This window comes from Prinia subflava, chromosome 27 (assembly GCF_021018805.1).
Source record: "Prinia subflava isolate CZ2003 ecotype Zambia chromosome 27, Cam_Psub_1.2, whole genome shotgun sequence".
NCBI lineage: Eukaryota > Metazoa > Chordata > Aves > Passeriformes > Cisticolidae > Prinia > Prinia subflava.
In genome coordinates, this window is record NC_086273.1 from 2,595,721 (window position 1) to 2,623,466 (window position 27,746).

Genomic DNA, 27,746 nt, shown 5'->3' on the forward strand with positions numbered 1-27,746 from the left:
CAGAATTGTAGCCTGGCCTGCAGCATCCCAAAGATGGACTAACCAACTAATTATAGATTCATCAGGTCATGGAGTGTAATCCTTCCTTAGGCCACGAAGGTCCTTCAGGGAAAAGGACTCAGTAGTGGCTCCTGATTGTGTTCCTGTTGGTTTGACTTCTGATTTTTAGTCAGGAATTGTTGAGGATCCTTTACCTGGATCACTGTCCACTGTTAGGTTTTGTGTGTGTGCTTTCCTCCTGAGGCGCCTACCAGTGTCTTAGGCTCACTGTCTGGTTTAGCTACAGCCTGAGTAGCTGGGCTGTTGGCTGCAGCCTGAGGGACTGGGGTAGCTGCTGATTTATCTCCCTGCCCCACTGCCTCTATCTGCTGCCCTACAGTATCTAGCAGCGTGCCATAAGCATATGCCAGGACCCAGCTTATTGCAATGAGCTTTTTCTCGTTAGAGCCGTCATGACAGTTCTCTTCCAGATATTTACCCACATTGTCTGGGTTCTGAATTTGTTCATATGAAAATTCCCAAGCTGGGGGATCAGAAAATTCCTTCAATGTTTGCCCCTTTCTCTCCCATTCTCCACACCACTCAGGATTTTCCACACCTGGGTCTAGTTCTGGGTCTACTTCTGGGTCAGGGGTCTCATCAGCCCCTCTGGACATCTCAGCCCTCACTCTAGAGAAGCTGCAAACCATACAGAGGAAGCTCACCAGATGAAATACCAGGAAGGTGGTCTCTGGAACATTCAGGGGAAACTGGACATTGTCCAAAAATGATGTAACCAATTAAAAATAGATGAAGGAAAAGAAAGTTTGAAAAGCTTCATCCTGTGGTCTTCCTCTGAACAAAGTGGGTACAGTTACTAATAAGTCCACAAAACATGCTGCTGGAACTAGGATGCAGGGTAGGATGAAGAAACCATCAATCAAACATAGCTGGCACAAACTCCAGTCCGTTTATAAACTTTCTATAAATCATTATCACTGTGGCCAGGAGGACAGCTATCCTAATTCGTGCTCCCCTACTTTAACAGATCCATGTTAGGGACAATACCAGAGCTATTTCTGGATAAGAAAATAAACCTAGGGAGCAGAAAGGTATTAAAACATCAAAAAAGCCTAGAGAACAGAAACACAGGAAGGACTCACCCCAAGGGACATTATGAATTCAAGCAACAACATGGCTACTGCTTGCTATATCCCCACACAAAGTACAACCAAAATGCAATCGGTACAAGTTTTTTCCACATCTCACACCATGCTCTGGGCACCAATAAAAATGTATTTGTCCTGGTTTAGGGCAAATTTGGGAGGAAACATCTGAATGGGGTTCCTCTGGAGAAGCAAACCCAAATGGCCCCTCCCTCCATTGGTCCAGGACAAAAAAATTGCCTTAGAGAAAAGTGGAATAAAATAATTTACAATAAAGTTAAAGAATAAAGAATGAATAATATGAAACAATAAAACATCTGGTTGCTCTGAAGAGAGATGGTAACATTGAGAGAGTCCTTGCTGTGGGTGTATCTCGTCTCCCTCAGTCTCTTATCAGTTCTACTGACACTGGAAAATGCCGAGGTCCAGCACCCAGTGGGCCACAGGTGTGAGATCCCGGTGTCTCTCTGGGTTTTTCAGTCCAGGAAAGGTTGAAACAGTCCCAAGAAAAAAAGAAAGAAACAGTCCAGGGAACTTCTCTGCCTCAGCTAGCTCAAACTGACTGAGAGCAAAGGTAATCTCTGTCCCGCAGTCTGTCCGTGCCTCAGACGAACACCGTCCAGGAGCTGCAATGTGCAGGAGGGAGTGCTGTTTCTCCAAACAAACTCAGCGCTGCTTCTTTCTCCCCCTTGGCTCTCAGAACCAGTCTGAAAGGTGCAGAACTCAATATCCAGCACAACCAGAACAGACCATTGGGGATACAAGCACCATCAAGTCACCCCAGCACAGGGAGGGGGCCGAGCCGGTTCTCCACGGGGCCGCCCCCGGCTCGCCGCCTGCTCGGTGCTGATGTCGGCGATGTCGGGGATGTGCCACAAGTGCTGCAGCTTCTGTGGGGACACCCCCGGGGTGACACCGCTGCCACCCACGTCCCCACAAGGTGAGACCTGTGCCACAGCCACCACCAGCACCTAGCAGCTGCCTGGGACAGGAGGCAGAGGTGTGTGGCGGGGTGTCCCCAGGGATGTCAGGCTGTGCAGGGGCTGCCAGGCCGTCTCAGCAATGCAGGGCTGTCCCTGTGGGTGTCCCCGTGTCCCTTTGGGTGTCAGGCTGTCCAGTGGCTGCCAGGCTGTCCCCAGTGATCCTGGGCTGTCCCTGTGGGTACCAGGCTGCCCTGACAGGTTCCAAGCTGTCCTGATGGCTGTCAGGCTGTCCCAGGGGTGTGACACAGTGCCCATCTGGGCAATCTGGGGTACCCGGTGCCCACTGTGGGATGGCCATGATCAGCTGCAGGTGAGTCAGGGAAGAGGATCCACGTCCCACAGGCAATGGTGGGCACTGGATGAGGAGAAGAAGGTCGAGAAGGAGGAGGAAGAGGTGGAAGGGGAGAAGGAGGAGGCAGCCTGGCAGGGCTCACTTGGCCAAAAGGGTAATCAGTGAAGGGGTAATTCAGGACAGGGCTGGCCTGGTCGTTCAGAAGCTGGAAATGGTGGGACTGTCCCAGACTGCAGCAGCTGGGGAAGAAGAACCTGATGGGGACAGCAGAGGGGTCTCAGTGCTGCATCTCCAAGAGAGCACAACCCCAATCAGCCATCAGAGCCAGGCTGGGGCTGTACCTGATCCTGGACATCACCACCTGGCTGCAGGACTTGTTGATGGTGCAGAGGTGGATTGGGGGAAAGAAGCAGCTCAGATTCTCCATGGCCAGGATGAAGAGCAGGTGGCACATGGGCAGCACACCTGGGGACTGAGAGTGGGGCTGGGACCCCAGTGAGGACGGGCAAGGAACACTGCGCCCAGAGCCAGGACATCAAGCCCACGACTGGTATTTCAAACCCAGAGCCAGGACACCAAACCCAAGGCTGGGATGCAAAGCCAATGGCCAGGACCCCCTGGTGAAGACAAGCACAGGATCCCCTCCTTGCTTGAACCATCACTGCCCCCAACTACTGTCCAGCCCCTCTGGGACCCCCAAGGCAGTGAGATGCGAGGATGTTGGGGTCCCCATGCATCCTTCTCCCTTCACCATCCCTAAAGAAGAGGCTTTGAGGTAGAGGAAGTTCCAGGGGTTTTCAAGTCTCCCAGGGGCCCTGCCCCCCTCTGCAGCCCCCTCCCTCCACAGTCCATGCTCTGCCTGGTCCTTGACATCTCAGAGATGACCACAGGGCTGCCAGGGCTGTTCCTGGGCTGTGCCTCCAGCAGGACCCTCAGGTGAGGACAGGGGTCACCTCATGCCAGGGGACCCTGGGGAGGGGGTGCAGCCCCTGCCCCACAGATCTGGGGCTGACGGGGCCCCGTGCCCAGCACGGCCTCCACCTCCATCAGCACCGTGGCCACTGGCACCGCTCAGGACTTGGTGAAGCCACGGCTGCCAGCGCTGTCCCCGTGGGAGCTGACACTCATCTCCAAGGGGCTCTGAGAGTGCCACCGAGCCAGGACGTGCCAGGCTGTGCCATCCAACCAGTGACACATCATTCCACCCCACTGCGTGATCTAAGAATTGCTGCTCCTCACTCTTGGGGGGCAAAAGTTGGAAGTTGATTTTCTCCCAGTGACACTGGCCAAGCCCTGAGGCAGGGGCAGGACCTTTCCCTGGAGCTCTGAGGGCGCTGGGTTTGTTCAGCTGCAGCAGAGCAGACGCAGCTCAGAGCTCCCCGGGGGCTGCGGCTCCTCCCGAGGGGCAGCGCGGGGGCAGCTCCGACCTCTGCCCCGGGGGAGCAGGGACAGCACCCGAGGGAAGGGCTGGGGCTGGGCCAGGGCAGGGCTGGGCTGGAGAGCAGCAAAAGCTTCTTTCCCCAGAGGGGCTCAGGCACTGACCAGGCTCCCCAGGGAATGCTCACAGCCTCAAAGCTGCCAGAGCTCCAGGAGCCTTTGGACACCGCTCCCAGGGATGCACAGGCTGGGATTGTTGGGCTGTCCTGGACAGGGCCAGGGCTTGGACTCCATGATCCCCGTGGCTCCCTCCCAGCTCAGCCCATTCTGCAATTCTCACCCTTTGGCTCAGCCTTTGTGTCCCCTGCAGGCGCTGGCAGAGCTGTTGGGTGGGGCAGGAGCAGGGCAGCCCCAGCGTTCCCGTCTGTGTGACACAACAGGGACAGCCCCAACATTCCATCCCTGGAGACGCTCCAAGGGAAGTGTCCACACCCGTGTCCAGTCAACACAACTGACCGGCCACTGACCCTGAGTGACCACGGCCCTGCCAGCCCGGAGGCACCGCTGGGGCAGCTGCATCTCAGCCGTGTCCCAGCTCCTGCAGCCCCTCCTCTGCCCCGAACCCTCCTGCACCACAGGGAGGGGCTCATTTCAGTGCCCCTCAGGGGTCTCCTCTTGGCCTTCTAGAACACCTGGCAATGGAACCTTGGGGTGAAAAGTAGAGCTTTTGGTCCTCCCTAGCAAGGCCAGAACTGAAACTTTGTTCCTTTTGCCTTGGTGCCGTGGAGCCCCCCGGGTGTTTTCTGCACTGAGTTCCAGCCCCCAGCGCTCACTGAAGGCGCTCCCTGCAAATGTCACACTGCCAGTGCCCTGTGCTTGTGTCACCTGCTGTGGATGGGCCTGAACAGAGCTCCTGGACGGGCATTTCCATGTGGGATCTAAAACTGAAGGACTGGAGATGCTTGAATGCAAAAACTGGAATGAGAGCATCTGTCGAGGGGGAAATCTCCCTCTTCTGTGCCAGCCCATGTGAACTCTGGAATTCTCTTTTTCTGATGGACTTGAGGTGTCTGGCTGAGCAGGAAAGGTGAGCCTGAGACAGGAGTTTTCCTTTGCTAAAGCAAAGCCTCAGCATAGAAACAACATTGTGCCCTTGGCAAGGAGGGATTGTGTTAAAAGAGCTGTCACATCCCTGCTGGGTTGGACATGCAAAGTTGTGGTGCCATCCTTTCCTTCCCTCCAGCCCTCAGCTGGAACTTGGATTGAACAGGGACATGAGGAGAAAGGAATTTCCCTGCCAGGGCAGGGCTGTGGTGCAACACATCCCCCAGCAGGAGTCTGGAGCAGCCCAAGGCTCTGTGTGCCCAGGCAGAGGCAGGCAGGACGCAGAGCTGTCAGCAAAGGAAGGGGCCAGCCAGGTGGGGCAGCCGGGGGATGACGACAGCCTGCAGGGACAGAGGCGCAGGGCATGGACACCGTAGCACAGCCTGGGCTGCACAGGGCACAGGCATGGGCAGCAGCTGAAAGGCCCTGACACAGCCAACTCCTGCAGCACTTGGGCCATGGCTGCTGGCCCTGGGCCTGAGGCATCAGGAGGGGACAAGTGACCCTTGCAGGCCTGGGGCCTCATTGCCTCCTTGTCCCTGCTCAGCAGCCTGGCAGGGGCCGCCCCATGGTGCTGCCCTTGGCATTGCACATCCCCACATCCCAGTGGCCCGGGAAGAGCCCTGAGCAAGGAGGGAGGGACAGGATCTGCCTTGGCAGGGGCTGGGGCTCAGGCCTTGGCCCTTTGCATTCCTGAAACACATCCAGGTTTGGTCAGCATCAGAGACACCTTTGCCTTGTTTGTGCGCAGCTGTCATCACTGCCTGCAGTGATCTGCTCTGACTGGAACCTGCAGACACTTTCTCAGTCGTGTCTCTTAGTGGGACCCATTAAAACTTCAAGAAACTTTAGTATTCCAATTTAATTTTGAGTTCTTGAGAAGTTTTTTGAACACTCTCTCAGGAACTGAGTCTCATGTAAACAACACCAAACCTCAAGAGACTCATTAAAGTCCATGTGCTCTGTCTGTGCTGCTGAGCTGGGCCAGGATGCTGGCACAGAGGGAGCTCCTGGAAACCAAGAAAAGCTTTAAAAAGACATTTGTCCTGAGGAGCAGCTCCTCTTCCAGCCCAGCAGGGCTGAGGGCACTGCCTGCAGGTACCTGAGAGCAGACAGAGCCTCAGAGCAACATGAAGGAAAATTCTGAGCTTCTTCATGGAGAAATGTTCCCCACTTGTGACAGGGTAAGTCTGTGGCTGCAGGGATCTCCTCAAGCTGAGCCAGGACAGCACTGAGGTGACTGTAAGGATGGCTCTGCTGCCCTTGCTGCTTTGGGGGAGGATGTGCTCCAGAGCGGGGCTGCCCTGGGCACCGTCAGAGGGACAGGGCAGGACGGCTCCTGCTGCCAGGGACGGCTGCAGGGGCTGAAGCTGGGGCTGCAGCCAGGGCTGCCCAGGGCTGTGGTGCAGAGCAGGTGCTGCAGCCCTGAGGGCTCTTGGCCAGCCCAGGGCATCTGCCACCTGCCAGGGGCAGCTCTCAGCCTGCCTGGGAGCTCCCATGGACTGTGGGGAGAAGTTGGAGGTGGAAGGAGCCACCCCCATCAGGGCAGATTCCTGCTGCTGTGGAGATGGTGCTGCATGGCCAGGGCTGCTCTCAGCTTTGTCATGAAGGAAAGGGAAAGGGGCTGTCAGGGTTGTCTGTGTCACTGACACTCCTGCAGTGTCACCCTGGGGATCAGCAGATGTGCCTCAGATCTCCCTCAGAAAGTGCCTCCTCACCCTCCTCTACCCACAGACAGCAGCAGCAGCACCTTGGCTTGCAGCATCTCTGTTTGTTTGAGCTGCCCTTAAGGCCCTGGTGCCAGGGAGATGCCCCTGGGCAGTGCCCTGTGCTGGGAGGGGTGTGCAGGGCAGAGCTGAGCCCCCAGGGCTGGGCTGGGCTCTGGGAGCAGTGGAAGGGACAAGACTTGGATAGAGAGAAACAGCTCCCAGTAGACACAACTCCAGGCAGCCAAGAGCCAGGATAATCCTTGATATCTTTATCTGTAAAGGAACAGAGAAAAAAAGGAGAGAATTTAGGGAAATTTATTTTGAAATTGCAACTTTCAGATAGTCCACTTTATTTTTCAGGATACTTTTTAGTGCAATCACACTGAAATAGAGGGAGGTGTAATGAGCAAAGGGCACCTCTGTGGGGACCAGCAGGTCTGACTGCACTGGGGCAGGGGGAGCCCTGCTTTCTATCTGGGCTCCCCAGTCTTCAGGCTGAGAGCAGTTCTTATGATGTGGCAGTAACTCAGCAGTAGCAGATACCTGAACTCAAAAATTTTAGCAAAATTCGTTCCCAGGAAAAAAAGTGATTTTTAGGGGATTCCAAATACAATACATAGGACTGACTCAAATAAAATTATCCCAGCTTGTCAATGTCTTCTTTCAACAGTCCACCATGCCCAGAGTGAAGCAATGTCCAACAGCAGCTCCATCAGCCACTTCCTCCTGCTGCCATTGGCAGACACGCGGCAGCTGCAGCTCCTGCACTTCTGCCTCTTCCTGGCCATCTCCCTGGCTGCCCTCCTGGCCAACGGCCTCATCATCAGCGCCGTAGCCTGCGGCCACCTCCTGCACAGCCCCATGTTCTTCTTCCTGCTCAACCTGGCCCTCAGCGACCTGGGCTCCATCCTCACCACTGTCCCCAAAGCCATGCACAATTCCCTCTGGGACACCAGGAACATCTCCTATGAAGGATGTGCTGCACAGGTCTTTCTGATTTTCTTCTTCCTTGGGTCAGAGTTTTCCTTCCTGACCGTGATGTGCTACGACCGCTACGTGTCCATCTGCAAACCCCTGCACTACGGGACCCTCCTGGGCAGCAGAGCTTGTGCCCACATGGCAGCAGCTGCCTGGGCCAGTGCCTTTCTCCATGCTCTGCTGCACACAGCCAATACATTTTCCCTGCCCCTGTGCCATGGCAATGCCCTGGGCCAGTTCTTCTGTGAAATCCCACACATCCTCAAGCTCTCCTGCTCCAAATCCTACCTCAGGGAACTTGGGCTCATTGCTGTTAGTGTGTGTTTATATCTTGGGTGTTTTGTGTTCAATGTTTTCTCTTATGTGCAGATCTTCAGGGCTGTGCTGAGAATCCCCTCTGAGCAGGGACGGCACAAAGCCTTTTCCACCTGTCTCCCTCACCTGGCCGTGGTCTCTCTCTTCCTCAGCACTGGCACATTTGCCTACCTGAAGCCACCCTCCATCTCCTCCCCATCGCTGGATCTCTTGGTGTCAGTCCTGTACTCGGTGGTGCCTCCAGTCCTGAACCCTCTCATCTACAGCCTGAGGAACCAGGAGCTCAAGGCTGCAGTGTGGAGATTGATCACTGGATCATTTCAGAAACATTAAACTGCTGGCCAGTTTCTGCAATCTGTTGCAATACAATACATATTTTTAGCAGTTGTTGATTTGGTTTTGGGTTTTTTTCTGCTGTTTTAGTTTTCATTGATGTTCACAAAGCAAGGACATCATTTTTGCACTTTCTTGTTTTGTTTCTCCCTATGTTTTCTCTAGCCCCAGACCATGTCAATGAGGAGCTGTGCTCATGGTGGATTTTAAACAAACTAAAGGTTCTCCCAACAGTGTTTTCTGCAGAGATCCCCATTTTGTTCCCTTCTCTGTGGCTGCAGCAGCAATGTCTGTGTGCAGAGCTGGGGCAGATCAGTGCTGGCACAGCAGCTGTGCCCAGCAGCAGCAGCACTTGGTGTTGCCAGTGCTGCTGCCGTGGCCCTGCCCCGCTGCCCTCCTGGCCCTGCTGTTGCTGTAGGGCCTGAGTGCTCTCGGGGCCGGGCACAGGGCTGGGGGTGGCAGTGCCGGGGCTGCAGCAGGGACAGGCCATGGGCACTGCTGGGGCAGCGCTGACGCCTCAGGCCAGGGCCTGGGGGCTGCAGGCTTCTTGCCCAGGCTCTCTCCACAACACGGCCAGGCCAAGGCTCAGCACAAAAAAGCCCTGTCAGCAGCCCCAGGCTGGCCGTGGGCAGGCTGGGGGCAAACAGCATCACACCATGGGAATGTCCCTTGGGGAGCAGGATCATCCTCCAAGTGCTTCAGGAATTGTCTGCAGGCTCCTGCAGGGCCTCCTGCTGCTCCCTTGCCAGAGGCACCACAGGCCAGGGGGGCACATCTGCCCTGCTGTGTCTGCCTGTGGGGCTCCCTGCTCTGGGCAATGAGGAGGGGCTGCAGAGGCTCTGCAGGACTGACAGGATGGGCTTTGGGGCTGTGAGGAGAAGCTGAGGGACCTGGGCTGCTTCACCTTCTCAAGAGGAGGCCCAGGGCTCATCCTGCAACTGCTCCGAGGGTGGTTTCAGAGAATTACAGAATCAGCAAGGTTGGGAAAGACCTTGGAGATCAGCAAGTCCAACCTGTGCCCTGACACCACCTTGTCTCCCCTGAGCCTCCTCTCCTCCAGGATAAACAACCCCAGCTCCCTCAGCCACTCCTCACAGGACTTGTGTTCCACACCCCTCACCAGCCTTGTTGCCCTTCTCTGGACACGCTCCAGCCCCTCCATGTCCTTCCTAAATTGGGGGCCCAGAACTGGACACAGCACTCGAGGTGCAGCCTCACCAGTGCCCAGCACAGGGGAAGAATCCCTGCCCTGCTCCTGCTGCCCACACCATTCCTGATCCAGGCCAGGAGCCATTGGCCTTCTTGCCCACCTGCCCACACTGCTGCCTCATGTCCAGCCTGCTGTCCAGCACTGCCCCACGTCCCTTTCTGCCTGGCCACTGTCCAGCCACTCTGTCCTCAGCCTGCAGCACTGCAGGGCTTGTTGTGGCCAAAGTGCAGGACCCGGCCCTTGGTCTTGTTCAGCCTCACCCTGTTGGATTTGGGCCCTGGATCCAGCCTGTGCAGGGCCCTGTGCAGAGCCCTCCTACCCTCCAGCACATCCACACTCACACCCAGCTTGGTGTCACCTGCAAATTTGCTGATGCTGGACTCAATCCCCTCCTGCAGATCCTCAGTGCAGATATTGCAATCCCCGCTGGCTGCCTCTGATCCCTGGGCCATCCTGTGGGTGCCCTGGGGTGGCTCTCAAGGGGATCTGTTCCATCCCCTTGCTGGGCACCCAGGGCAGGCTGACAGGCCTGCAGTTCCCCACATCCTCCTTGCAGCCCTTCTTGGGGATGGGCTCCCATTGGCACCTCCAGTCCTCTGGGCCCTCCCTGCTGAGCCAGGACTGAGGAGAAATGATGGAGAGCAGCTTGGGGAGCTCATCCAGCAGCTCCCTCATGGCCCTAGCATGGATCCCATCTGGTCCCAGAGACACCTGTGAGCATCTGAGTGGCTCAGCAGGTCCCCAGCTGCTTCCTGCTGGATTGCAGGGGGGTTCTTCTGCTCCCTGTGCCCATCTACCAGCTCAGGAAAACACCTGTCCTTAGGAAAACCTGTCTTCTTGTTGAATACTGAGGAAAAGAAGGTGTTAAGTACTGAGTTGCTGAATAAAATCTTTAAAATTTTAAATTCTGAAGCAGGTCTGTTTTATTCCAGCTGGAATGCATAGGCGATATTTTCACCGTTTATGGTACCTGGTCGGGGCAGGTTCTAGGGTTCAAATACACTTAGATGCCAAAAAGATCACACTTTCCACCCATTCTCCATCCATTCTCCCACTGCCTTCTTGCAGTTCATATTATAATTAGTCTTTGGCAGTGCCATTTCTCCTGGTGGTCACAGGCAGGGTTCTTCTGATGAAGTAAGAAGTCTTTCTCCATCTCTGAGCAGGCACAGTGAGGGTTTGGCCAATTCCCTGGTCAGTTTGTCCTGGCCAAAACGTGGAGCCTCGTTCTTGCTGAATTCCTAATCAATTCATTCTGCTTTATTTGATCTTCACAATACCTAAATACCACTTTACTGAGTTTTAGCAATATACATCTTCTCTCTATGACCTTTACCTAGCAATTGAATTCCTATGTGTTCTGGTAATTGTTTCTACCTAACAAGTTACTTTCCTATGCGTTGTTGTACAAGTAGTTTCTCTACTTTTACAAAATTGCTAAATAAGCCAAATATATTTCTGTTCTTCCCTTCACCTGTTCTAGCACATGATATGTTTCTAAAATTCTGAATTTTCATATGCATATATGTTTCCTATATTAATTACCCCCTTTTCTCCTAAGATATGCAAATACTTTGGCTTTCTCAGGTACTTGTGATATTCTCTAAAACTATAATTAACTAGCTGATTAAAAACCACAAGAGACAATTGTGGCCATCCTTCTGGACAGTTTAAATTCTAAGAAAAAGCATAATCAAAACCAAAAAAAACCTTAAACCAACCAGAATTAATGAAACTATTACAGGGTGACACAACTGGTTTAGAAAACCTGTTGCAGTAGGAAACCATCCAAAAATGCATCCCACCAGTAGTGAGATGTGTCTTTTTTCATCTTTCTAAAGACTCTCCTTAGAATCTCTATGTTATGTTGTATTGTAATTTTTAACACCTGCCTCAGAGATTAACAAGAGTTCCATGCAGTTTGCTCTCTGATCTTGATTGCAGTGAAGGAGGTGAGGAGCACTGGGAATGGTCTTTCCCACTGTGCTTCCAAAGTCTTTTCTACAAGAGACTTTACACAGACATAATCTCCAGGTTGCACATTATGTACTGGTCTATGCAGTCCCCTACACCAGGTTCCCAATACATGATTTTTAATACTGTTGAGTTGTTTTCCTAGGCCTAGTATATATTCTGTTATGGGTTCTTCCTCTCCTTGTGATGATGTTCCCTTCTGCACCTCACAGGGTCGCCCACACAGGATCCCAAAGGGACTCAGTCCTTCCTTTGCCCTTGGCTTAGTTCATGTGTGTAAGAGAGCTGAAGGAAGAGACCGAGGCCAAGGCAGGTTGGCCTCCTGTCCTCATTTCACCATTTGCTGCTTGATCAGGTGCTTCATCTTTGCCACTTGTCCACTTGACTGGGGACTCTATGGGGTGTGTCATTGCCAATCTATACCCAGAGTATTGCTAATCTGTTGTACAACCTTTGAAATTAAATGGGCTCTTCTGTCTGAGGAGATGACGGCTGAACCCCAAATCGTGGTACAATTTCTTTGATCAATACCTTGACCACCTCTCGAGCCTCAGCAGTTCTAGTGGGAAAAGCGTCAGGCCATCCTCAGAAGGTGTCACTTAATAAAAATAAATAATGAATCCCTGTTCTCTTGGGAGTTCCAAAAAATCAATTTGCCATTGTTGGCCACGTCCATTCCCTCTCCCAGTTTGACCCATTTCTGGCTTTGGAGTGTTTTTGGGATTAGTCTGGAGGCAGAGATCCCACTGTTGGGTTACTTGCCTTACTGTAGTGTGTCACTTTCTAGCTATGATGCCCCGAGTCAAGTGCTTATGCAGGGCCTCTGTTCCCCAGTGCCTCTTCTTATGCTCCTCCTTTCCTATAGACCATATCAGATGGCTGGGTAGGATTGCCTTTCCTTCTGGAGTGAAGGTCCACCTTCTTTATTGTATGCCCCCTTCAGATCTGTGATTAGTTTTTGATTCTCTTTGTCATAATTTGGCTTACCCTCAAGAGAAATTTTTCCATCCAGAATTCAAGCTCCTTCCATTTTTACCTCTCTCTTTGATGCTTCTTTTGCCTCTCTGTCCACCAGCTCGTTTCCTTTTTCTAATTCTGAGTTTGCTTTTTGATGTGCTCTGATGTGCACGATTGGTATTTTCTTTGGGAGCTGTACTGCCTTTCATAATCTCAGGATTTCTTCTGGAGCATCTTTTACGTCCAGGCGGCTTGAACACGTTCCTTCAATGGTTTCCAAGCAGTCCTGGTGTCCTGTTCCCCTGTGTTTCCACTGAGGAAAGAAGCTGCACTGACAATGTTAGTGACCACAATCTCCACATCATCCTGTTCTACCATGATGGCTTGAGACCTCAGGAATCCCTGTGGGGGAAGCCAATGCCCGCCCTTCCCTTTTAATACTGCAGACCTGTAGGGGACACCAACACAGTCATTTTCTGTCCCAAGGTGAATTTCCCTGCCTCTTGGATGTTCAGCACCATGGCTGCTACTGCACCCAAGCACCCTGGCCATCCTTCTGCAGTTGCATCCAATTGCTCAGAAATGTAGGTGACTGCCCCACGGTGTGGTCCCAGATCTTGTGCTGATATTCCTGGGGTGATCCCCTGTTTCTCATGAGAAAACAAAAAGAAAGGCTCACTCACATCAGGGAGCCCCAGGGCTGGAGCTGACATTAGGGCCTTTTTCAGTAGTTCCAAGGCCCGTGGAGCTGGTTTATCCCATTGGAGATGCTTCTGCTCGGTGTTGATCAGTGCATACAGGGCTGAACAAGCAGTCCATAATTACAGATCCAGAGGTGACACGACCCGGTCATTCCCAGAGAAGTTCTCAGCTCCTTTACAGTCTGTGCCTTATGTGTTTGGCATGTAGCCTCCTTCCAGGCTCATCCTAAGGTCCTTTGCCCGGCACTAATCTCACAGCCCAAGTAAATGACTTCTCTCTGCAGTACCTGGGCTTTCTTCTTGGACACTCAGTACCCTTGGAGCCCTAAAACATTTAAGAGACTCACTGTCCAAGCCATGCAAGTATCTTCTGTTTCAGTGGCAATCAGGATGTCATCTAGGTCTTGTAGCAATCCTCCTTTCCCAGGTGGGGTTTCCCAAGATCCTTGGCACGTTGATTGCCAAATATGGTGGGGGAATTTTGCAGGAAGTACAATTCAGCTGAGTTGACTTCTTTGTCCACTTTTAGGATTTTCCTATTCAAAGGCAAATATCTTTTGCCTGGCTTCATGGAGAGGGAGGCAAAAGAAAGCATCCTTCAAATCTGAAACAGTAAACCAAGTTAGTTCTGGTGCTAATACTGTTAACAAAGTTTATGGATTCACTACTACGGGATATAAATCCTCGATTATTTTATTGACTTCCCTAATTCCTGGACTACTCAATACGTTCCATCAGGTTTCTGGACCAGTAATATGGGAGTGTTGAAATCAGATTTGCATTCTCCTAACAGGCTCCATTGCAAAAATATTTCCATTACCGGATTGATTCCTTCCCTATCTTCTTTCTTTAAGGGATATTGTTTTACTCTTACCACTCATTGTCCCTCCTTAAGCTTTACCTCTCCCGGTGATGCACTTTTAGCTCTTCCTGCCTTCTCCATGGCCCACACAGTACACCTGGACTATGGTGTCTTCACTGATTTTTCCTTCTATGGGAACATCCACTAAAAGTAAACTCATTATTTGAATGTATTTTTGAATGTCTACCTCCAGAGGAATTTCCCCTTTTTACAAATCTGATGACTGCATTTAATTGTTGAAGTCAATCCCTTCCCAGGAGTGCATGTCATGAATTAGGCATATCTAAAAATTTCTGTATAGCTATTTGTTTTCCCAATTTCTATTTTAGTGGTTCACAAAAGGAAGCCTTTCCAGCTTGGCCAGTGCCTCTTTTAACTATAATATGATTTTTTCCCACCAGTGTTTTAAGCTTTGTTTAAAACCTAATATATTTCCCCCGTATAAACTAGACATTCCATTGCTCTCCCTCCCCACAGTTTCCTTCCAATAGGTCAGTATCCATCCTAAAGGACTTCTCTTGGGCACTTCTTTACTCTGCTGGCTCCCCATTGGAATTGTAGTTATTGACACAAGAGGACAGTCTTACCACAAAAAGGCTCTCAAGTTCTACTTGGATATGCTTTCAAGAGGCACTCTAAAACCTAATTACTCAGAACCAAAATTCCCACCACCAAAAATAAAGTGCAAGTCCAAAAGACCATATATCCCACCACCTGTTGACAGAATTCCCAGACAAACACAATTTTTACAGCAGCAAGGATTTTAGCAGCAAAATGAAAGACAAAACTGACAATACCTTGGGTTGTGCTTGAGCTACCCCAAAGCTCACAGCAGCCACCCTGCGTGCTCAGCAGAAATCCCCTTTTCCCACCTTTCCAAGACCTTTTCCCAACCATCAGCGCTCTCTGTCAGACGTCTCTGACACGCTGCCTTCACCAGGCGTGGGCGTTCCCAGCGTCTCGCAGGCGTCCCTGGGCCCTCCCTTCATTCCAGTCAAACACCCCTCACCTGCCCTGCAGAAGGTTCTTGTTGTCCTCCGCAGCAGCGGCCGGGGAGCGGAGGTCCTCCGGACAGACCCGGCCGCGGCTGGGAGTGTCCACTTCCCGCTGGCTCCTGCAGCCAGGCCCAGAGATCCGAGCCACGGCACCAAAACTGAGCTGCACAATGAGGACTTTGCAATTCAAACTGTAAAGCAGGTATGTTTTATTTCCAGCTGGGACGCACGGGGGATTTTCCACCATACCTGCATACCTGGTTGAGACAGATTTAAGGGTTAAATACACTCAGATCCCACAAAACCACCCCTCCCTGCCCGCCCATTCCCTGCACATTCTCTGCCTCCTTGCACTGCATATTATAATTGGTCTTCTCTGGTGCCATGGCTCCTGGTGGTTGCAGGCAGGGGTCTTCTGATGAAGTAAGAGGTCTTCCTCAGTTGTTCACTGTTTGAACTCTCCCTCAGGGCAGGTGCAGTGAAGGTTTGGCTCATTCCCAGGTCAGTTTGTTCTGGCCAAAACCAGGAGCCTGCTTCTTACTGGTTTCTTAAGCCACAGGTTCTGCCTTATGGGGTTTTCACAATACCTATGTCTTGCTTCACTCAATTTTCACAGTATGCACAATATACATCTTATCTCTCTGGCCTTTACCTAGCAAGTAAATTCTTATGTGTTCTGTTACAAGTTATTTTTTTGATTTTACAAGATTGCTAAATAAGATGAATATTTCTGCTCCCCCTCCATCGGCTTAAGAACATTAAATGCTTCAAAAATTCTGACATTTCATATATATATGTTTCCCATATCAAAGTGGCCTATAATTACCAGGATCATCCTTCCCACTCTTCTTTTGAATGCACAACACATTGGGCAGCTTCCACTCCTCTGGAACCTCCCCAGTGAGCCAGGACTGTTGGTCAATGATGGAGAGTGGCTTCACAAGCTCATCTGCCAGCTCCCTCATCACCCTGGGCTGGATCCCATCTGGGCCCATGGATTATGAACATCCAAGGGGCTCAGCAGTTCTCTGACTGCCTCCTCCTGGAGAACAGGGGCACCAATCTGCTCCCTGACACCCCTCCATGATCCACACTGGGGAATGGCCAAATGAGTGTGGGCAATGTGGGAAGGGCTTCAGCTGCAGCTCCCACCTGATCCAGCACCAGGTGATCCACACAGGTGAGAGGCCCCATGAGTGTCCTAAGTGTGGGAAGAGGTTTCAGAGCAGCTCACATCTCCTCCTGCACCAGCAGATTCACACAGAGGAGAGGCCCTTCCGCTGCCCTGACTGCAGGAAGGGCTTCAAGCACTGTTAGAGAAACAGAGGAAGACAAGCCTCATGCTATCATGGTCAGCAAGTCTCAGCTTTAGTAAAATCTGGTCCTACATTTATAGTGCTGTTAATTAGCTTATACATATTGCAAAATTAGAGCTCATGATTGGTTAACAATATCTTAACACATAATCTTACTAAAGTTTACAAATTAATTATTTTTGCGTATTTTCGCATCTCCCTGGCACATACATCCTCTTTTTCACACGTACCTCCTCATCCCACACCCTAGATGTTGCAGCAAGGTCTTTGCTGCTTCATCACATCCATCCTGCTGCTTCTTCACGTCCAGCACGTACACACAGTCAAATCTCAACTAGTTTAACAGTATCATGGCCTTTGCTATACAGCCATGCTTCAAAAAGACTCTCCACACTTCCCCCATTTTCTTTAGATTGAACAAGGAGTTGCTGATGAAACATTTTTTGAACAACTTGATGCATCAGATTTTGTAAACAGATACAGATACAAGGCAAACAAATAATTAACAAGAAAATCACTATGCCTGCTGTGATAACTATTTTTAACATCGAGGTCAGCCAAGGACCTAATCCCAAAGAAGCAAGCCATCCGTCTAGGCCCCATCCCTGTTGCAATTTTAATTGTCCTGTCAATTTCCGTAAATTTGAAATTTGAGCATGAATGGATTGAGAATGATCAGATAAATTCATACAACACATTTCTTCAAAATCCTCGCAGCCGTGACCTTGTGCTAAAAGCAAAAAATCGATCGCAGCCCGATTTTGAACAGAAGCATGTCTGACTGAATCCACATCTACTAACAAATTGCTTAAGGCAAGTGAAGTGGCATTGGTTTGTTTTGCTAGCCAACATCCTAATTTATTAAAAGTAGTTAAGCTTTGAGCTGATGCTACTCCTGGGGCAAAAATAGATGCAGCAATTATTTTATCTGGGGATCAAAATTCCATGTTTGATTTACACCCTGATGTAAACTGATGAGCCATTCTTTTTGTTCGCTTTTGAGCGCGTGCTCGACTTAAGATCATAGATGTATTCGGGGTAAGCAATGATAGTCGTCCCAATGTACATGGACCACCTTTCATCCTAGAAGGAATACCTGCCCAGGCTCTGTCACCACAAATAAAAAACATTCCAGGTGGTAATTGACGTGGTGCTAAGGTAGATACAAAAACTTTAGGAGAAGTATAGTTGCACCAAAATGTAGAATTTCGATAAACTGCTAGGGAAGAGTTAACTATTGTGGCATGATTATTTCCAGAACGTAAAGTTTTACTGGTAAAGTCAAAAACAACACATCCATCAGCCTGAACTGATCCTAACAACTCAATTTCCTGTGGCTCTAAGGGTGCTGAAGGTAGATAAGGCACCCACATATCCCAAGTATCCACAGCTGACCGAGAATTGTTCTTTTTGCAAGGAGGGACAAAGGAAGGACAAGGCCAGTTATCAACAGGTAATCCTACCAAACATGTGGAAAAAGGATTTCCTGGAGATGAAAGAGAAAGACATATTGTATTTTGATTAGTTAGGTTAGCCATAGTGACCCAGATGTTTGTTTTTGGCTGTGGAGGAACCCACCAAACATTTGTTACACAAGAACAAAAAATCAGTAGGTGTAAAACCTTCATGTTTGCTTCTTACCCTTCTTACTTTTTCTTTTACATCTAAGTTCTCTAAACCTTCTATTGAGATGCTCCCAGTCTTGTGGTGCAACGTTCCACAAGCGAGGAATATAGCAGTTTGTATCACACCTTTTTTGAATTATATATGTGCTGGTTACAGCCGCTACTCTTTTCACTAAATGTTGCAACTGCCAGCGAGCAAAAGCAAGACGCTGCTGTTCTACACTCTCAAATAATGTTACTGCTTGATGATAAGGTAACCGAGTTTCACTCTCAAGTGCTTGGCGAGGGTTTTCTCTCCTCCAAGCTCCTTTACATACATTACACCATGGTTCACCCTGCAGTTTTTTTTGATATACCCACTTTTGTAGATTACATCCTCCACAACAAATTAAAACCCAAGCACCATGCTTTTGATCTGAACAACAATAACAACAAGGAAAATTAGTATCTCCTAATTGATAATTTGCTAAACAAGCTATTAAATATGCAAAATGGTCCACTGTATATATATAACAGATAGAAGGTTCAATCACTGTCTGTAGAAACTTCTGATAAGGGCGAACCAAACCATCCAGGCGTAACCGAGGATTCCTGATGTCCTCCGTTTTGGGGTTTCAATGCCGGCTTCGTCCACCGAGCTGGAATCCACTCAGGTCCTGTAGGGGTAGAAACACATAGATATCCTTTTCCCCAATATAAAACTTTCGCTGGACCTTGCCATAAACCTGTTTTTAAACATTTGTACCTGATCCATATTTTTGCTGATTCTGTCTTGTTCCCACTAGAGCTGTCAAAGTGTGTGATAACTGCTGGTACCTTTGATGACCCAAACACACACAAATAATTCAATACAAACAACGTTTTGGCCACACGTTCCTGAATGTCTGTAATATGACTGAACTTTTCAATATAAGTCTTTAAGGTGCCATTTGCTCGCTCTACAATTGCCTGTCCCCTAGGATTATGTGGTATTCCTGTAACATGTTTCACACCCCATTGCTTCAAAAAGACTTGAACCCTACTGCTGATATAAGCTGAACCATTGTCTGTCTTTAACTGTTTACAGACTCCCATAACTGCAAAACAACTGGTTAAATGTCTAATAACATGAATAGCCCTTTCGCCTGACTGAGGTGTTGCCCAAATATAGTGACTATATGTGTCAATTGTCACATGAACATATTTCAGGCGACCAAAGCTATTAACATGTGTAACATCAGTTTGCCACAACTCATTAGCTGCTACTCCACGAGGATTAACCCCTGTTCCTAGCCCTAAACCTCCATTATGGTTACAGCATATAGGACAGCTTCTGACAATTGCAGTGGCTTCAGCATGTGAAATATGAAATTCTCTCTGAAGTCCTTTTGCGTTCTGATGGAAAATAGAGTGAGCCTCTCGTGCTAACACATGCTGAGGTAGTGGCACTGTTGTAACTGCAGACACAAGTTCATCCGCTCGTTGATTTCCTTCCCCTAGGCCAACGTTCCACTTATGGCTCCGAATATGAATTACTGCATAAGGTTGTTCTCGCTGATGTAAAGCTTTTCTCAGCTGCACCAAAAGCTGATAGAGTCTTTGATTCTGTACTTCCTTAATAAAGGCATCCTCTATTCGTGCAACAACACCTGCCACATATAGTGAATCAGTCACCACGTTAATTGGTTCTGCAAAATGAGATATTGCCCAAACCACAGCAAAAAGCTCTAGTGTTTACAAGGTGTCGGTCTCTTCAGCTGACAGCATATTCTTTTTCCAAGACCCTTGTTCCTGCCATGTAATAGCAGCCTTATGGGATTTCTTTCCAGCGTCTGTATATACAGTAAGTGCTCCTGGTATGGGCCTGTCACTTCTTTTAGGGACTAACATCCATTTTTGCATCCCTACCCATTTCAATGGAGCCTTACTGTTATTAGGCGCGATAGTACTAGTGCTGCCTAATAGTGCTTCCTGTAATTCAGCAGAATTAGCCAAATACCAATCCAATGTATCCCGTTGCAATGGCAGAAAAATTGTTTCAGGCTCCAGACCTATGACTTGTAACACACGCTGACGTCCTTTCTTGATAAGTAGACTCAGTAATTCAACTTTTTGCCATACAGTCTTATGTTGTTGTAGTGGGGGCATAACCCATTCAAGCACCCATTGTTCCCCCATTTTCTTTAAATGCTGAATCAATGCACCCATAAAGTGAGTGGGACCCATCCATATAGCTAAGTCAATAGGAAGGTCCAAAGATTTCCGGCGAACCTGACCCTGTAAAATGCACTCAGCAATGAGTTGAATCACCTGTTGCTGCTGAGGGGAAACAATCACCTGTTGTGTGGGATCAGTCCCTTTCAACAAGGGGCGTAACTGATCAATTAGTTTATTAGGAATCCCAACCATAGGTCTGAGCCACTGTAAATCTTCTAACAGTTTTTGGGCATCGTGTAATGTAGTGATGTTGTGATGAAATTGCAGTTTTTGAGGAGTAACTGTTTGATCGGTCAAAGTCCATTTCAAATATTTCCATGGAGAAGATCGCTGAATTTTTTCAGGGGCAATAGTCAGATTATGTTTAGCAAGAGTCTGTTGAATATGGTGAATTTGTAAATCTGAAAAAGGCTGAGGTTGTGCAAACAAAAGGTCATCCATATAATGATAAATGACAACCTGAGGCCACTGTTGTCTGAGAGGCTGTAGAGCTGCATTAACAAAAAGCTGACACAAGGTGGGGCTGTTGCGCATCCCTTGTGGCAATACAGTCCATTCAAACCTTTGATCAGGGTTTTGACGGTTTACAGCTGGTAAGGTGAAGGCAAACCTAGGTGTATCCTGAGGATGCAATGCAATAGTGAAAAAACAGTCTTTTAAATCCACTATTAACAATGGCCAATGTTGTGGTAACATAGCTGGATTAGGTAAACCTGGTTGAAGAGCTCCCATCGGTTCTATTTGAGTATTCACTGCACGAAGATCATGAAGCAGTCGATATTTTTCAGATTTTTTCTTTATGACAAATATAGGAGTGTTCCATGGGCTGATAGACAGTTTCAGGTGACCTTGCTGAAGTTGTTTTTGCACTAAGGCATGTGCATGTTGCAAGCTTTTCCTTTTCAGTGGCCACTGCTTAACCCACACTGGAGTTTTTGTATTCCAAGTGAGGGGAATGGGGAAAGACCAAGCAGCAGCCATTATCCCAAAGGGTGATCATTGGTGAGAACAATACCGAGTTGTGCCAACACATCCCGTTCAATTAAACATTGTACAGTAGGTGGCAGTGTTGTAATTGTAAAAGATGTTTGTGCATTTTTTTTCATCGATGACTACAGTGAGTACAGGTGATCTGCTGGCTAAAGTCATTCCTCCTACACCGGTCACTGTTGAGGCAGCTGCCTGCAGCGGCCAAGCATGAGGCCATTCACTTGGAGCAATAATACCAGAATCTGCTCCCGTGTCCAACAATCCTACAAGTTTTATAACTTGTCCATTAAAATGAAACTCAACTATCTTTCGAGGCCGTGTAGAAAGATCTGTAGTCAATAATGTTAGTCCTCCTGTGGAGCCAAAAGCCCCTTGATTTCTTGCTTCATGTCGCATAGGAGAAATATGTTTAGCCAATTGAGGAAGAGGTATCAATTGTGCCAGTCTTTGTCCCTTTTTAATTTGTAGAGGAGGGAATTGAGTATAAGCCATAATCATGATTTCTCCACAATAATCCGCATTAATGACACCAGATAAAACAAATAATCCCAGCATAGTTGTAGAAGAGCGTCCCAGCAAAAGTCCACCTACTGGCTGTCCATTAATTAAAATAGGTCCAATAAGTCCAGTGGGGATCTTGTGAGGGTGCGTGGTCATGATGGTGACGTCTACTGAGGCTGCCACGTCCATGCCGAGGCTCCCGCTGGTGGCTGGTTGCAGTTGTTGGTTGGCACTGTTGGCATTACAGTTGCTATTTGTGTCCCAGCACGGCGACTGCTGTTCGCGCTGCTCCTGAAGTTTCCCGATCTCCGCCGACAGGCGTGGGTGTTATGTGAGTCACTGCGGCATTTTGCACACCAAACTCCTGCAGCATTACATTCTCTCCGGATATGTTCACTATTGTCGCAACGAAAGCATTTTATGTGAGCACCAGAGGAGGAGGGGCGAGGACCAGTGCTAGCCGTTGCCGCTTGGAAAGGAGCAAGAGCTGTCATTACCTGCGTCTGTGAAGCTTTTGCCTGCTTTTGTAATCCTAAGCCTAATTGCTTTATAACATCCACTAAAAATGCCTGAGTCCCTGATGGAACAGTTGCTGCTTTTTCTAACAAATCAGCTATTGTTCAATTCCCGGCCATAGTATTTATCATAGACCTAGTGTGTGAATTGCTATTTTGAAGGACACATTGTTTTAACAATGCCCCTTTCATGTAATCCTGAACACCCGCTCTATTTATAGCTTCTGCAACTTTGTCTATAAAAAATCCCAGAGTTTCCTCACGACCCTGCTTTATTTTTATATATATGGGTATTCTCTCCGGAGCTTTAACCCTTGCAATAGCCCTTCTAGCTACCGTCATAGCTTCCCGACACTTGTGTGGTCCCAGAAGTGCTTGAGCCTCCATAGTTTGATAATTTCCCAATCCTAACAACTCATCCAGTGTTATACCTTGTAACGGATCACCTTGTCCCCTCTGTACAGCCACCGAAGCTTGTGCCTCTGCTTGCCAATGTGCATTAAACAACAGATGCTGATGTTGTGTAAAAATAAGTCTAGCTATCCCTTTTATATCATTCGGCAACAAAACATGAGCATTGAAAAAATACTCCAGCATCTGTTTTACAGGCTCACTAGTAACCCCATATTGCCCTACCGTCGAGCGTAACTGCGCTAATATTTTCCAATCTAAAACTGTAACTGTTGCCTGCAAACCTCCTGCTGGATTTGGTGAAAAAATAACTGGAAAAGCCAAACAACTAGAGGCGGCCTCCATCATGTCGTTATCACCCTGCTCAGCTCCCTGTCGAGCCAGAGCAGCCCATACCTCGCGGCGTTCCCTAGCCATGGCCCCCACAAGGTCAGATTCTGTCCTAGGGATAGGCTTCTGGCTGTTTGGGAATGTGGCCAACTGAGGTGATACGGAGGTGGCATTCCCTGGGTTACGTGGAGGCTCCCCTCTGTTGTCAGCTCTCTGGTTAGATTCTTCTATCGCTAAAGGAGGTGCTGATGCAGATACATGTATGGTGTTAAATATGGGAGGGTTAGGAGTACTAGAGCCCCAGTCAGGATTGTAATCCTTATTCTTTTCCTGAGCTATCACTATCTCCCTTGCTGCCTTTTTTTCTGCCTGATATAACAACAACTCATTATGTATTATTTTCCATAGTTTACTCATTTTCTTTGCGGTCTTATCATCGTCTAAAGTTAACTCCCATAGTTTATCTCCAAACTTTCTCCATTCTACTAGCTCATAAACAGTGTGAGGGTTAATAAAAAATCCTTGAGAGAAGCCATATTTTAAGAGTTCAGGCAACTCTTTATCTAAATCTAAGTCTTTTATGTGGCGCTTTTTCAAAAGCGCTGTAAATAAATCATATGCCGCTTGCCTGTCCATACTCACGTTAGCGCTATTGCAGACTCTCCAGGTCTCGGCAGCACGTATCGGCCAAGCCCACCTCTGTGGTCGCTCAGGGCACGGAGCACTCTCACGTTTTGTTGGTCGGCTCAGGGCACAGAGCACTCTCACGTTTTGTTGCTCAGCTCAGGGCACAGAGCACTCTCACGTTTTGTTGCTCTTCAGCCGTCCCTCTGCATGCAGGACCCGAACCCTACTCTGTCTTCTGTTCGTGGTATCGCCGTGCTATCACATCGGGGTCACCATTTGTTAGAGAAACAGAGGAAGACAAGCCTCATGCTATCATGGTCAGCAAGTCTCAGCTTTAGTAAAATCTGGTCCTACATTTATAGTGCTGTTAATTAGCTTATACATATTGCAAAATTAGAGCTCATGATTGGTTAACAATATCTTAACACATAATCTTACTAAAGTTTACAAATTAATTATTTTTGCATATTTTCGCATCTCCCTGGCACATACATCCTCTTTTTCACACGTACCTCCTCATCCCACACCCTAGATGTTGCAGCAAGGTCTTTGCTGCTTCATCACATCCATCCTGCTGCTTCTTCACGTCCAGCACGTACACACAGTCAAATCTCAACTAGTTTAACAGTATCATGGCCTTTGCTATACAGCCATGCTTCAAAAAGACTCTCCACAAAGCACAACTCCCACCTCGTCAGGCACCAGTGCATCCACACTGGGAGAGGCCCTGCAAGTGTGGGGAATGTGGGAAGAGCTTCAGCACAAGCTCCAGCCTGATCTGCCACCAGAGGATCCACACCAGGGAACAGCCCTACGAGTGTCTCCAGGGTGGGAAGAGCTTCACCCAGAGCTCTCACTTGACCACACACCAACAGAGCCACCAGTAAGGGAAGCCCTGTGAGTGCCCCGACTGCAGGAAGGGCTTTGTGCACTGCCCCAGCCTCATCCCCCATCAGAGGACCCACCCTGGGCAGAGCCCTGGTGACCCACATTCACTGTGAGCCATGGTGGGAAGACACTGGCTGGTTCTCCTTTTGGTTTGACCCTCATTTTCTTCTGATTTACCTCCATCCTTAAAAACATCTGAAACTGGACTGAAAAAGAAAGAAAATTATCAGAGATATGTATAGCCCCACAGTTTGAGGGAGAATTTAGGGTTTGGGGACATATTCTAGAAGATTTGTGGGTTCTTGAGGGATTTCGGGCACTATTCTCCATCTCTTTGCTTTCCAAAAGCCAAGATGGATTGATCTGTCACCTCAAAAGGACTCAGTCCCACTGAAAACAACTCATTCTTACCGCAAAAAGGCCACAATCCCACCTCAAAATGGCTTGTTCCCTCCTCAAAAAATTCAGCCCCATTCCAAAACAACCCAATTCCACAGCCTCCAAGGTGTGATGGGGTTGGAAGGAGATTGGGAGACATGGAATCCAAATTTGAGGGTGTGGGATGGGGATTGTGTGGGGCTGGGTGGGTGGGATGTATTTTGATAGTAAAGAAAACTTTCAGAATTATTGATTTCTGTCCTGTTCATTTTCCATCAGTTCCAGTTTGTTTTTCACAGCGCCACCTTCTCAGCTGATTGTGTTTGTGTCCTCCTTTCTCTCTTGCCTTTTTCTGCCTCCTCTGTTTCTCTCACAGTGTCTCTCTTGACCCAGGGCAGCTCCCACCAAAGATCCTCCCCTGATTTAATTCCCAATCCATGAGCTACAACAACAATGGGTGAAGTTATGAAGGCTGGCAGTGAAATGTCACTGTAAGATCTTGCTTCACTGGGCTTTTGGCTCCTTGTTAAGAGCTTTGCCTTCAAGGGCAGGAACATCTTTTCTTGGCTGGGATCTGGGATTGCAGACCCTGGCAGTGTGTGCCATGGATCCCAGAGGGGCATTCCCGAGGCTCCCAGGGTGCTGCTCCTGCCGTGCCTCCCAAGGAGCTGTGCAGGGCCAGGGGACAAGGTCCAGCAGCTGGGCTGGTTCTGCAGTGCCACAACAGCCCCTGGTTCCAGGAGTTTCCACACTTTCAGCAGCAGTTCCTTGGTTCCAGTGATGCCCTGCTGTGTCACAAGGGATATTTGGGGTCATCAAGTCCTTCAGTGTCACAATGGCCTGCCTGGTTCCATGAGCTTCCAGTGTCCCACTGGACTCCTTGGATGGGCAGTGTGACAATGGACCATTGGCTCCGTGCAGCCCCGCTGGGGCACCATGGACTCCTTGGTTCCAGGAGGTTCCAGCGCTGCCACCACGGTCTCCTTGGACCCACAGTGTCACAGTGGCCACTGGATCCACGTGGCCCTGGTGTGTCACAGTGGCCCCTTGGTTCCAGGGGACCCCAGGGTCACAGTGGGCTCCTTGCTTCCATGTCCCCCCTCAGTGTCACAACAGCCCCTTCGTTCCATGAGGAACACAAAAGCTTTGTAGGAACATGGAGCAAATCCTGCTGAACACACCTGGGAACATCTGTCTGCTTTCAAAAGAAAGGTTAAAGGGGAGGATGGCACCAGCAGCTTCCATCTGCAACAGAGATTCAGGGAAGGGACAGGGACAGAGAATTCAGCTGAAGGACTCAGAGAATTCTGCTTACAGAAATCATTTCTGCTCACACTGTCCCTTGTAGAAAGGTGACATCATTCCAGGCAGCCTGGACTGAGCATGTGGTTCCTGAGTGGGGTTTGTTGTTCAGGACACCTGCTCAGGCTTTTCCATTCTTTCCTTACCAAGAAGAAAACTTCTCCTGGGCCTGTGTGCAGGCAGAGGCCTGAGGAGAGCAGCTGGGACATGGTGCAATGGGCTGGGACATGGAGCTGCAGAGCTCAGGGGACAAGGTTCTGATGCAGGGCACAGGGATGTCAGTCCCAGGTGGGCCATGTCAGACATGGTGAGGCTGGGGTCAGGAGCAGGTTGTCCAGACAGGGTCAGCACTAAAGGGGCTCATCCTTCTCCATTCCCAGACCTCCTAAGGGGACATTCAGCATCAAGATCAGCTGGGGAATGCTTCTATCAGCTCCTCTCTGAACTGAAAACTAAAAATATACTCACTTGATTGAACATAAAAAGTCATGAGGTGCACCTTGAAATCTTCCTCCCGAAAAGAACTAGAAATGGACTTCAATGAGCTGCACAAGCCCTGAAGACTTGAAGACAATTGAAGGATGACAAGGAGCTCCTGAGGGCTTTCTGTATTTTCATCAGCCCCACGGTGGATTTGAGGCTGAGTCCAGGACCCCCAGGCACTGAGAGAAGGTTGCAGAAGCTGCTCAAGGAGTCAGAAGCAAAACTCCAAGTCCCTTGGAGCATCCCTGGGCCCCACTGAGGGCAGGGAGTGCCCAAGGCTGCGCAGGCACTGCTGAGAGCAGATCCTTGAGGGCAGGATTGCAGGGAGCCCAAGGCTGTGAGCAGGGAACTGCAATGCTGAGCAAGGCCTGGGCTGGCTGCAGGGAGCAGAAAGGCCAAGCCCTGAGCCCAGGCTGGGACAGCAGGGCCTGTCCCTGGCGGGTGGCTCGGGGCTGTTTGTGGGGCAGGGGGATGGCAGGGGCAGCAAGGACAAATGGCATCAACCTGTGGGACACTCCAGACCCTCATGGAACCAAGAGGCCAGGGTGACTCTGTGGGGCGTCATGGAAACACTTGGGCTCTGAGCTTTCCTTCCTATGGAAAAGAACTATCCTTGTTATCTAGGCAGAAATGGCCAAAATTGGGATTCTAGCTCCAAAATTCTCTATATCCAAAGGTTTCTTTCAGACAGAAGCTACCAGGACACAGAGGTCTGGCTGGCCTAGGCCTCTGAAGGCAGCCTTTCATCTGGCCCTGAATCACCAGTGTTCCATGCTTTCCTTCCTGTGGAAAAGAACCGTCTTTCTCTTCCAGGTTTCCATGTCTGAAATTGGGATTCCATCTCTAAAATTCTGTATATCCAAGGGTTGCTCCCAGGCAAAATCTGCCAGTACCATCAAGTCTGGCTGGCCTTGGCCTCTGGTGACTGCCCCTGCCACCCTGCGGCTGGGTTCTTTCCTTGCTGTGGAGATCACAGGGACACTGTGGGGACCTCATGGAACCAAGGGGATCCTTGTGGCACCCCTGGACCCCATGAAACCAAGGGGCCACGGTGACACAGCGGGGCTCCATGGAACCCAGAGACCACTGTGACTCTGTGGGGCCTTATGGAACCATGGAGACCATTCAGAGCCTTCAGGGCCCCGTGTGACCAAGGGGACATTGTGACACCTCAGGGCCTCATGGAAGCAAGGGACCATTGGGACACTGTGGGGCCCTTTGGAACCGAGGGAACATGGAACAGGTCTGG

The 27,746-nt window shown here is 49.5% G+C and overlaps 2 protein-coding genes across 2 annotated transcripts in view; both read left to right on the forward strand.

The window, feature by feature from the left end:
- The window catches only part of LOC134562336 (zinc finger protein 664-like), a 455,591-nt gene that overhangs the window by 215,716 nt on the left and 212,129 nt on the right, over nt 1-27,746 (forward strand). Inside the window, 2 exon segments of the mRNA XM_063419714.1 lie at nt 16,020-16,206; nt 24,171-24,318. Coding sequence (XP_063275784.1) covers nt 16,020-16,206; nt 24,171-24,318 — 335 coding nt within the window.
- Nucleotides 7,289-8,309, forward strand: LOC134562429 (olfactory receptor 14C36-like). The gene has a single exon (XM_063419825.1). It carries the CDS (start codon nt 7,304-7,306, stop codon nt 8,234-8,236), a length of 933 nt encoding a protein of 310 aa, XP_063275895.1. The 5' UTR covers nt 7,289-7,303; the 3' UTR covers nt 8,237-8,309.

Coding starts and splice junctions, on each gene's coding strand:
- LOC134562429 (XM_063419825.1), top strand. CDS start 7,304: ATGTCCAACAGCAGCTCCATCAGCCACTTCCTCCTGCTGCCATTGGCA.